Source organism: Salvelinus alpinus, chromosome 12 (assembly GCF_045679555.1).
Source record: "Salvelinus alpinus chromosome 12, SLU_Salpinus.1, whole genome shotgun sequence".
Classification (NCBI taxonomy): domain Eukaryota; kingdom Metazoa; phylum Chordata; class Actinopteri; order Salmoniformes; family Salmonidae; genus Salvelinus; species Salvelinus alpinus.
In genome coordinates, this window is record NC_092097.1 from 3,062,004 (window position 1) to 3,074,350 (window position 12,347).

Sequence of the window (12,347 nt, forward strand, 5' to 3'; positions counted from 1 at the left end):
TTCAAAGTTCTAGATATGACTGACCTTCATGTCTTAAAGTAATTATGGACTGGCGTTTCTCTTTGCTTATTTGAGCTGTTCTTGCCATAATATGGATTTGGTCTTTTACCAAATAGGGCTATCTTCTGTATACCACCCCTACCTTGTCACAACACAACTGATTGGTCCAACTGCATTAGAAGGAAATCAATTCCAAAAATGTACTTTGAACAAGGCACACCTGTTAATTTAAATGCATTCCCGGTGACTACCTCATGAAGCTGGTTGAGAAAATGTCAAGAGTGTGCAAAGCTGTTATCAAGGCAAAGGGTGGCTAATTGAAGAATCTCAAATATATTTTGATTTGTTTAACACTTTTTGGGTTACTACATGATTCCATATGTTTTATTACATAGTAGTTGATGTCTTCACTATTATTCTACAACGTAAAAAATAGTAAAAATAAAGAAAAACCATGGAATGAGTAGGTGTGTCTTTTGACTGGTACTGTACACATACACAAATATAAAAGTTGAAGTTTACATACACTTACGTTGTAGTCATTATAATTTGTTTTTCAAACACTCCACACATTTCTTGTTAACAAACTATAGTTTTGGCAAGTCGGTTAAGACAACTACTTTGTGCATGACACAAGTCATTTTTCCAACAATTTTTCCAGACAGATTATTTCACTTATAATTCCAGTGGGTCAGAAGTTTACATACACTAAGTTGACTGGCCTCAAGGCCTACCTTCAAACTCAGTGCCTCCTTGCTTGACATGAGAAAATTAAAAGAAATCAGCCAATAAAAAAAATTGTAGACCTCCACAAGTCTGGTTCATCGTTGGGAGCAATTTCCAAATGCCTGAAGGTACCACGTTCATCTGTACAAACAATAGTACGCAAGTATAAACACCATGGGACCACGCAGCCGTCATACCGCTCAGGAAGGAGACGCCTTGTCTCCTAGAGATGAACGTACTTTGGTGCGAATAGTGCAAATCAATCCCAGAACAACAAGCAAAGGACCTTGTGAAGATGCTGGAGGAAACCGGTACAAAAGTATCTATATCCACAGTAAAACGAGTCCTATATTGACATAACCTGAAAGGCTGCTCAGCAAGGAAGAAGCCACTGCTCCAAAACCCCCATAAAAAAAGCCAGACTACGGTTTGCAACTGCACACGTGGACAAAGATCGTACTTTTGGAGAAATGTCCTCTGGTCTAATAAAACAAAAATATAACTGTTTGGCCATAATGACCATCATCATATTTGGAGGAAAAGGGGGGAGGCTTGCAAGCCAAAGAACATCATCCCAACCGTGAAGCACAGGGGTGGCAGCATCATGTTGTGGGGGTGCTTTGCTGCAGGAGGGAATGGTGCACTTCACAAAATAGATGGCACCATGAGGTGTCAGGAAGTTAAAGCTTGGTCGCAAATGGGTCTTCCAAATGGACAATGACCCCAAGCATACTTCCAAAGTTGTGGCAAAATTGCTTAAGGACAACAAAGTCAAGGTATTGGAGTGGCCATCACAAGTGTATGTAAACATCCGACTTCAACTGTATTTATATATATACAGTGGGGAGAACAAGTATTTGATACACTGCCGATTTTGCAGGTTTTCCTACTTACAAAGCATGTAGAGGTCTGTAATTTTTATCATAGGTACACTTCAACTGTGAGAGACGGAATCTAAAACAAAAATCCAGAAAATCACATTGTATGATTTTTAAATAATTAATTTGCATTTTATTGCATGACATAAGTATTTGATCACCTACCAACCAGTAAGAATTCCGGCTCTCACAGACCTGTTAGTTTTTCTTTAAGAAGCCCTCCTGTTCTCCACTCATTACCTGTATTAACTGCACCTGTTTGAACTCGTTACCTGTATAAAAGACACCTGTCCACACACTCAATCAAACAGATTCCAACCTCTCCACAATGGCCAAGACCAGAGAGCTGTGTAAGGACATCAGGGATAAAATTGTAGACCTGCACAAGGCTGGGATGGGCTACAGGACAATAGGCAAGCAGCTTGGTGAGAAGGAAACAACTGTTGGCGCAATTATTAGAAAATGGAAGAAGTTCAAGATGACGGGCAATCACCCTCGGTCTGGGGCTCCATGCAAGATTTCACCTCGTGGGGCATCAATGATCATGAGGAAGGTGAGGGATCAGCCCAGAACTACACGGCAGGACCTGGTCAATGACCTGAAGAGAGCTGGGACCACAGTCTCAAAGAAAACCATTAGTAACACACTACGCCGTCATGGATTAAAATCCTGCAGCGCACGCAAGGTCCCCCTGCTTAAGCCAGTGCATGTCCAGGCCTGTCTGAAGTTTGCCAATGACCATCTGGATGATCCAGAGGAGGAATGGGAGAAGGTCATGTGGTCTGATGAGACAAAAATAGAGCTTTTTGGTCTAACTCCACTCGCCGTGTTTGGAGGAAGAAGAAGGATGAGTACAATCCCAAGAACACCATCCCAACCGTGAAGCATGGAGGTGGAAACATCATTCTTTGGGGATGCTTTTCTGCAAAGGGGACAGGACGACTGCACCGTATTGAGGGGAGGATGGATGGGGCCATGTATTGCGAGATCTTGGCCAACAACCTCCTTCCCTCAGTAAGAGCATTGAAGATGGGTCGTGGCTGGGTCTTCCAGCATGACAACGACACAAAGCACACAGCCATGGCAACTAAGGAGTGGCTCCGTAAGAAGCATCTCAAGGTCCTGGAGTGGCCTAGCCAGTCTCCAGACCTGAACCCAATAGAAAATCTTTGGAGGGAGCTGAAACTCCGTATTGCCCAGCGACAGCCCCGAAACCTGAAGGATCTGGAGAAGATCTGTAGGGAGGAGTGGGCCAAAATCCCTGCTGCAGTGTGTGCAAACCTAGTCAAGAACTACAGGAAACGTATGATCTCTGTAATTACAAACAAAGGTTTCTGTACCAAATATTAAGTTCTGCTTTTCTGATGTATCAAATACTTATGTCATGCAATAAAATGCAAATTAATTACTTAAAAATCATACAATGTGATTTTCTGGATTTTTGTTTTAGATTCCGTCTCTCATAGTTGAAGTGTACCTATGATAAAAATTACAGACCTCTACATGCTTTGTAAGTAGGAAAACCTGCAAAATCGGCAGTGTATCAAATACTTGTTCTCCCCACTGTATATATATATATATATATATATATATATATATATAATTACTATATTAGCACAGTAGCTATTATACAGAGTCAACTGTTACTGTTATAGGAGCAATGGCTTTTAGGAGCTTTTAGGCCTTCAGGAGGTGGCTAGTTGGGTTATAGAGAACTTCAAGTTGATAATTTTACTTTTCCAGTGGGCAGCAGGTCAAATTAAGGGCTAATAGTAAATTATCCAAAGCTGTTTTTCTCCCTCTCACACAGATACAGTACTCTCACATACCCACACAGTAACAGACAGACAATGAATGGATACATTCATTTTACATAACTGGACAAATACAGACCACACACATTATGCACACACACATTTACATGGGGGCCATGCGTGGGGGTTTACGCCACAGTGGGTATACAGGGGGCCAGTAAGGGGGTGTGTGTTCTCACAGTGGTGTCTCTGTGGCTGGTTTGGCTGGCAGAGCGGACATGGGTGCGGTGGGCACCAGAGCGGGCGGAGGTGGTTGGCGAGTTGCCCTCGCTGAGGGAGCGTGCGGTGCCGTCCCAGCCCTCAAAGCGTGCCAACGGACTGGGCGAGCGGCGCTACCCACGAAGGGACGACGGGAGGAGGGATAGAGAGAAAATTGTTTGTGTTTCAAGCAGCGGAAGTTGTAAAGGGTACTGCCTAACATGAGTAACTCAGGTTGAGGGAGGGGGCCAGACAGTGTAACGTCTTTCTTTTAAACGGTTTACTGGGGTTTAGATAAAACAGTACTCAAGTTAAGAAAGGGCAATAGTTTGAACTTTGAATGTAAGAATCAATGATTTAATATACTATGCTGCAGTGGACTGAAGTTTTCTTTCAAATTAGTTGAAATCACACCCCCTGGGCAAAAGTGCAGCAATGGGGTGAGATTATGATTGATGCATTTGAAACATTCAGCAGCCAAAAGAATAAAGGGCACTTGGAGCACTTCAAAATGGAGAAAGTCAGTCAGTCTTACCTGTGCTGGGTCCATGGAGGGCAGGCGGAGGTGAATGCTGTCCATCGAGGTGGCGATGGAGTCCAGAGAGGGGACGTATCGAATAGAGTTGTAGTTACTGAGAGAGTGAGAGAGCAAGAAAGTTTGTGGAAGAGAAATAAATCGTATTAATGAAAAGGAGTAGAAAATTAAAAGAGAAATAAAAAAGGAGAGAAAGACAACAAGTGCCCCCCCCCCTGCACGCGCAACGTCTATTTCTATGTGCAAAGCACTGTTCATGACACAAATTGTTCACACCTCTCGTTGGTTGACACAAATTGTTCACACCTCTCGTTCGCAAAGAGAATTTTGCAGGGTTAAAGCTTATTTCCTGCAATTCTACACATTTTGTCATGGGGTGCAAAGATAATGTTGCAGTTTTAAAGCACATTTTCTTACAAATCTATACATTTTGCCATGTCTAATGTGTATTCATGTGATATTTGAGTAATACAATTTACAACAATATCTATGGACAAATAATTTATTTTTTGAATCATTAACTGACATGGGCTAGTTGATCTGGAGTTATAAAGAGCTTTAAATAGCTAAGGTATGCAATGACTAACACGACAAGAGAAAGGGGGGCCCGAGTGAAAAAGTTTGGGAAACCCTGGCCTAGAACACAAAATCCCCAAAGCAAATCACAGCAGACATAAATCACATAGTCAACTCAACTATATGAGCCTCTTTATCTAGCCATGAGGTTACCTAGGCAGAGAGCTCCTGGTGACGGCAAATCTTAAATGTGGCTTGGCTAGCTAACTAGTCGAGCTAACTTTTTGAATGATGCAGCAACACAGCACTGGCATTTCGCCTGCCCCAGTTCAGCACTGGCATTTCGCCTGCCCCATTTTATTCGACAGCGAGAGCGTTGCATAGAGGTATCTATGCACAGAAATAAGCACATAATCTCAATAATCCTAAAACTAAGTAAGAAAACAGAAGAAAAAAAAAAAATCACCATGCACACATTAAAGTTCGGTGTCACAATTTAGGCTTGTATTAAATCAAGAAAAATCTAAAGATGATACAACTACTTCAAATCATTTTAAATCACAACAAAAAAGCACATTTGTTGCTGAGGTTGCAAGAATATTATCCAATTATGAAGTGTGGCTGAAATTTTACAACCAAAGTTTACATCCAAAGTTGTAGGGCTTGCTTCAGGTCTTTAAATGTATTTTTGTGGTAATGGAAGAAGTTAAAAAAGTTGTACTTAAATATTTAAAGCAATTTCTAAACTACAGTTGCATAAAGAAAAGACAGAGATCTGTCAGAAGATTGGAATAAGAGGAAGAATCATGTGGACAAAACTCGTAGGTAAGCAAAGCAACTGAATCGTTCAAGCTGTGGGTTTCAGGTAAATACATGCACAATTTACTTTTGTGAAACGTTCAGTGTAAATGAAGTTTGCGTTTAGTTGAATGACGCAATGATTAGAGCGTTATCGGCTATTATTTGGGGAGATAAATATGACGGCGAATCTAGTGATGACAGCTCTTTAAAAGTATTTTCGTGGTCAGAAGTTGTGGTGTTGTAGTCATTGGGTGTGTGGTTCATTAGTTTTGTGGTCAGTAGTTGTATGGTTGTGGTCAGTAGCGGTGTGGTTGTGGTCAGTAGTTGTGGGTAGTAGTTGCGCTCCATAGTGGTCAGTAGTTTTGGTAAGTAGTTGAGGTCAGTGTAGGATAATCAGCCCTTCTCCCTCTGAGAGGACAAAATGTATCTCTGTTACAGTATCCAGAGGACTGACTATTGTGACAGAATAATACTATAGTATCCATGTTTGGTCTCCATCTGAAACTTGTTTCCTGAGGATAACTCTAGTGCCTTCGGAAAGTATTCCATCCCCCTTTTTCCCCACTCATCAATCCACACATAATACCCCACAATGACAACGTAAAAACAGGAGTTTCGAAATTTTTGCTAATTTAAGCTCTGTCAGGTTGGATGGAGAGCGTTGCGGCACAGCTATTTTCAGGTCTTTCTAGAGATGTTTGAGCGGGTTCAAGTCCGGGCCAGTCAAGGACATTCAGAGACCTGTCCCGAAGCTACTCCTGCATTGTCTTGGCTGTGGGCTTAGGGTCGTTGTCCCTCACCCCAATCTGAGGTCCTGAGCACTCTGGAGCAGGTTTTCATCAAGGATCTCTCTGTACTTTGCTCCGTTCTTTTCCTCCATCCTGACTAGTCTCAGTCCCTGCCACTGAAAAACATCCCCACAGCATGATGCTGCCAACACCATGCTTGTGCAAGGTCTTTGTGGTTCCAAACTTCTTCCATTTAAGAATGATGGAGGCCACTGTGTTGTTAGGGACCATTAATGCTGCAGACATTTTTTGGTACCCTTTCCCAGATCTGTGCCTCGACACAATCCTGTCTCTGAGCTCTACGTACAACTCCTTCGACCACATGACTTGGTTTTTGCTCTGACATGCACTGTCAACTGCGGGACCTTATATAGACAGGTGTGTGCCTTTCCAAATCATGTCAAATCAATTGAATGTACCACAGGTGGACTCCAATCAAGTTCTACAAACATCAAGGATGATCAATGGAAACAGGATGCAGGAGCTCAATTTCGAGTCTCATAGCAAAGGGTCTGAATATTTATGTAAATAAGTATTTTATTCTTAATATATTGTAAAAAATGTTTAAAAAAAACTGCTTTCACTTTGTCATTATGGGGTATTGTGTGTAGATTGCGTAGGGAAAAAAAAGTAATCCATTTTAGAATAAGACTAAGGTAACAAAATGTGGGAAAAGTCAAGGGGTCTGCGTACTTTCCGAAGGAATGTATATGGATTTAAACTCAGCAAAAAAAGAAATGTCCTCACTGTCAACTGAGTTTATTTTCAGCAAACTTAACATGTAAATATTTGTATGAACATAAAAAGATTCAACAGACATAAACTGAACAAGTTCCACAGTCATTCCTTTGACTAACAGAAATGGAATAATGTGTCCTTGAACAAAGGGGGAGTCAAAATCAAAAGTAACAGTCAATGCAGCTGGTGGCCACACCAGATACAAAGTACTAAAGTGCATCTCCTCCTCATGGACTGCACCAGATTTGCCAGTTCTTGCTGTGAGATGCTAACCCACTCTTCCACCAAGGCACCTGCAAGCTCCAGGACATTTCTGGGGGAATGTCCATAGCCCTCACCCTCCGATCCAACAGGTCCCAGACATGCTCAATGGGATTGAGATCCGGGCTCTTCGCTGGCCATGGCAGAACACTGACATTCCTATCTTGCAGGAAATCACACACAGAACGAGTAGTATGGCTGGTGCCATTGTCATGCTGGAGGGTCATGTCAGGATGAGCCTGCAGGAAGGGTACCACATGAGGGAGGAGGATGTCTTCCCTGTAACGCACAGCGTTGAGATTGCCTGCAATGACACCAAGCTCAGTCCGATGATGCTGTGACACACCACCCCAGACCATGGTGTTATTCAGTCAGTAGAAAGCAAATTGCTTCATAACTGTGATCTTAATTGCCTACCGTCTGTAAGCTGTTAGTGTCTTAACGACCGTTACACAAGTGCATGTTCATTAATTGTTTATGGTTCATTGAACAAGCATGGGAAACAGTGTTTAAACCCTTTACAATGAAGATCTGTGTAGTTATTTGGATTTTTACGACTTATCTTTGAAAGACAGGGTCCTAAAAAAAGGGACATTTCTTTTTTTGCTGAGTTTATTATCTCTGTGGTAACTTGGATCTGTACAGGGTGAACTCTGAATTACTCTAGGCAAGGGGGTTTAATGGTCCTCTCAGGAATTCCGTCTCATTTACATTGGTCTCATCCCACACACAAGCTCTTAGATGCTGTGACACCATGTGGTGATTGGGCCTGGGAGTGTTCAGGTTACTGTAAACTTGGTATTGTTTTATTAATCAATGGTGGTTGATTTTGAGTTGAAAGGTTACACCTTCAGATGTTATAAATGGAAATAAATGCCTTTGTTCCCTCTCATCCTGTATCCAGTTCATGGAGGTAGGTTGTATGATCAATTCTAATTTCCTAGGCTTTTAGGCCTAATAGGCATCTCTTTGTTCATGTTTTTAAGTATACTACGGATGAAACGGTTACCGGTTTCACGATAAACCACAGTAAAATTCCAGACGATGAGTATTAACGTTTCCAATTTTAATTAGCATTAAAACTGTGTTTGATTACCACGGTTAGAAAAACTCACTGTAAATACTGTCCAGCATCAACCAAAGTTAGCAACAGTCTGACGTAGGCGCAGCACGCAACGTGGGTTTTGTTTTGTGTGAAAACATGGCGGAAGGCAGTGACAGCGCTCGGGAGATTTTTCAGTCTTATACGAGTACCAAATCTTAAGTGTGGTCATATTTTGGGTTTTACAAGAGTGCTGAAGGAAACTTAAAATCGAAGATGGTCACCTTGTATGTAGAACATGCAACAACAACAACAAAAAATCGCTGCGAAAGGGGGCAACACTTCAAATCTCGAGTCATCTTTGTGACCACCACTTTATAGCGAATGCAAGGTAAGTTAAGTTTTAGCTCAATGCATGATGTGGGGACTTCAGAATGGGGGAAAATGTCATGGTTTGTCTGTAACTTGCTAATAGCTTGTCAATAATGTAAACTGAAGATTTCAGTGTTCCCTTCTCTTGTAAAAACACTACACGTTGTTCTGCTGCTGTATGCGTCGTGTGTCTGCAGACTATTCGCCCATTACACACGATAACACGTTATGTAGTTTAGTCACCCAACCAACATATTTTGTTCATTTAAAATCCGTCAGTCGTCGACTTGATCGTAAAAGTGTTCCAACAGGAGGAACACTATAGACTCCTACACAAGACTCCTGTATTTATGTCAATTGTTGGGATCATTGCAATTACTATCACGGTCTACTTAAGACTCATTTGCATTTATGTAAATTGTGCATGGGGTCATTGCATATACTCAAATGCAACACAGAAGATAGACTGTGTGAGAATAATAATTATAATGTAACAACACCAATAATAATAAGTTTGCTATTCCGTTGTTTACAGATAGGGGCGTGCAGCAGACAAACCCAGTGAAAGCCAGGCTGCTTATGCACCCACATCAAAAAATGCTCAAGCAGCCCTTTCATATTACATTGCAAAGGACATGATGCCATTTCAAATTGTTGAGAGGCCAGGCTTTCTGAGGCTGATGAAGGTTGCCGTGCCTCACTACAAAGTGAGTGCTGCTAAGTTTATTTGATTTGCTTATTTGAACCCGCACTAAGCAAACTTACCTCTCATGGCCACATGGTACCATCTTTAATGTTAATGTTAGAATTGTAATGTTTATGCACACAAAAAGTGCATAGTGCTGCTAATTGTATTTGTTGGCTTTCAATATAACTTGGTGAAATGATTTCAGTGTATCAGTACATTTTGAACATTTCCAGCACATTTTAATAATACCGTGATAATACTGATAACTGTGGTCACTAATCGTGATATGAAATTTGCATACTGTTTCATCTCTAAAGTATACTTTGTTATGCTTTATGCCTTGTATGTGAATCCATTCATTGTACAATGTTAATTAAATATCTGCCTTCTCAGACCAATTCTTGCTAGTCAACTCATTGCCTATTATTATATACAAGCAGGCATTAGGCAAAGTCAGATAAACATTTGAATAGGGTAATTGCTTAGTCTTATTACGAGTCGCATGTGAGGTATGTAGAATGTCATATATACACGTCAAATATTACTGTCCACTACAGTAAATGGTGACCCCAAATCCTCAGTCGATGGGGATTTCCACCAACCAACAATGGCGATCTATTCGATGTGTTTTGCCGCAGGGGAATATGATTTTATTCTGTTCTAGATTCCATCCATTATTAATCAACCTACCAGGGTGTTTACAAACACTACAGGAACAAGATCCACATGTATTGATCACATTTGTACTAATACGGTACAACTTTGTTCTAAAGCTATATCAGTACCCGTTGGATGCATTGATCACAATATAGTGGCTATATCCAGGAAAGCCAAAATTCCAACAGCCGGGCCTAAAATAGTATATAAGAGATCATACAAAAGATTTTGCTTGTGACTCTTACGTGGATGATGTTAAAAATATTTGTTGGTCTGATGTGATTAAAGAGGAGCATCCAGACGCTGCACTTGATGAATTTATGAAATTGCTTCTTCCAATTATTGATAAACATGCACCTGTTAAGAAACAGACTGTTAGAACTGTTAAGGCTCCATGGATTGATGAAGAATTGAAAAACTGTATGGGTGAAAGATGGGGCAAAAGGAGTGGCTAATAAGTCTGGCTGTACATCTGACTGGGTGGCTTACTGCAAATTGAGAATTTATGTGACTAAACTCAACAAAAAGAAGACACTGTATATGAAGCCAAGATCAATGATATAAAGAATGATGGAAAAACAGAGCACTTTAAATTAAATTATGGGCAGAAAGACAAATTCAACTCCATCTTTTCATCAAATCAGATGGCTGATTCATCACAAAACCATTTGATGTTGCCAATTATTTTAACAATTACTTAAATTGGCAAAGTTGGCAAATTTAGGCAGGAAATGCCAACAACGAACAGTGAGCCATTGTACTCATGCATAAAACATTAATAATGAAAGAAACACATTAAGTTGGAATTTTGTTAGTGTGGGAGAGGTGGGAAAATAATTGTTATTTATCAATAATGACACACCTGGCATTTACAACTTCGATGGAAAGCTACTGAGGATGGTAGCTGACTCTATAGCCACTCCTATCTGTCGTATCTTTAATCTGAGCCTAGAGGAAAGCCTTTGTCCTCAGGCCTGGAGGGAAGCCAAAGTCATTCCGCTACCCAAGAGTGGTAAAGCGGCCTTTACTGGATCTAACAGCAGACCTATAAGCTTGCTGCCAGCTCTTAGCAAACTGTTGGAAAAAATGCTATTTCTCTGTAAACAAATTAACAACAGACTTTCAGCATGCTTATAGAGACGGGAACTCAACATGTACTGCACTGAGACAAATGACTGATGACTGGTTGAAAGAAATTGCCAATAAGAAGATTGTGGGAGCTGTACTGTTAGATTTTAGTGCAGCCTTTGATATTATTGACCATAACCTGCTGTTGAAAAAAACTTGTGCTATGGATTTTCAACCTCTAACATATTGTGGATTCAGAGCTATCTAATAGAACTCAAAGGGATTTCTTTAATGGAAGCTTCTCTAATGTCAAACATGTAAATGTGTGATGTAACGCAAGGCAGCTCTCTAGGCCCTCTACTCTTTTCTATTTTTACCAATGACCTGCCACTGGCATTAAACAAAGCATGTGTGTCCACGTATGCTGATGATTCAACCATATACACATCAGCAACCACAGCTAATGAAGTCACTGAAACCCTTAACAAAGAGTTGCAGTCTGTTTTGGAATGGGTGGCCAGTAATAAACTGGTCCTGAACATCTCTAAAACTAAGAGCATTGTATTTGGTACAAATCATTCCTTAAGTGCTAGACCTCAGCTGAATCTGGTAATGAATGGTGTGGCTGTTGAACAAGTTGAGACTAAATTACTTGGTGTTACCTTCGATTGTAAACTGTCATGGTCAAAACATATAGATTCAGTGATTGCAAAGATGGGGAGAGGTCTGTCCGTAATAAAAGAGATGCTCTGCATTTTTGACACCACACTCCAAAAAGCAAGTTGTGCAGGTTCTAGTTTTGTCTGATCTTGATTATTGTCCAGTTGTGTAGTCCAGTGCTGCAAGGAAAGACCAAGTTAAGCTGCAGCTGGTACCAGAACAAAGCGGTACGTTTTTCTCTTAATTGTAATCAGAGGGCTAATATTAATACTATGCATGCCAGTCTCTCTTGGCTAAGAGATGAGGAGAGACTGACTGCATCACTTCTTTTTATAAGAAACATTGTGTTGAAAATCCCCCATTGTTTGCATAGTCAACTTACACACAGCTCTGACACACAAACTTATCCCACCAGACATGCCAACAGGGGTGTTTTCATAGTCCCCAAATCCAGAACAAATTCAAGAAAACGTACAGTATTATATCGAGACCTTATCGCATGGAACTCTTCCATCTCATATTGCTCAAATAAACAGCGAACCTGGTTTAAAATAGATAATAGATAAAGCAACACCTCGCGGCACAAAGCCTCTCCCTTATTTGAC

At 40.8% G+C, this 12,347-nt stretch overlaps 1 protein-coding gene across 3 annotated transcripts in view; it reads right to left on the reverse strand.

Moving 5' to 3' along the window:
• Positions 1–12,347, reverse strand: part of LOC139535377 (protein MTSS 2-like) — a 117,901-nt gene that overhangs the window by 16,445 nt on the left and 89,109 nt on the right. For 2 of the 3 annotated variants that reach the window (XM_071334729.1, XM_071334730.1), the window contains exons 10-11: positions 4,152–4,248; positions 3,598–3,750 (exon numbers count right to left, since the gene is read on the reverse strand). In XM_071334729.1, the coding sequence (XP_071190830.1) occupies positions 3,598–3,750; positions 4,152–4,248 (250 nt within the window). The remainder of the gene's footprint in view (positions 1–3,597; positions 3,751–4,151; positions 4,249–12,347) is intronic. The other variant, XM_071334731.1, reaches the window with a different exon arrangement.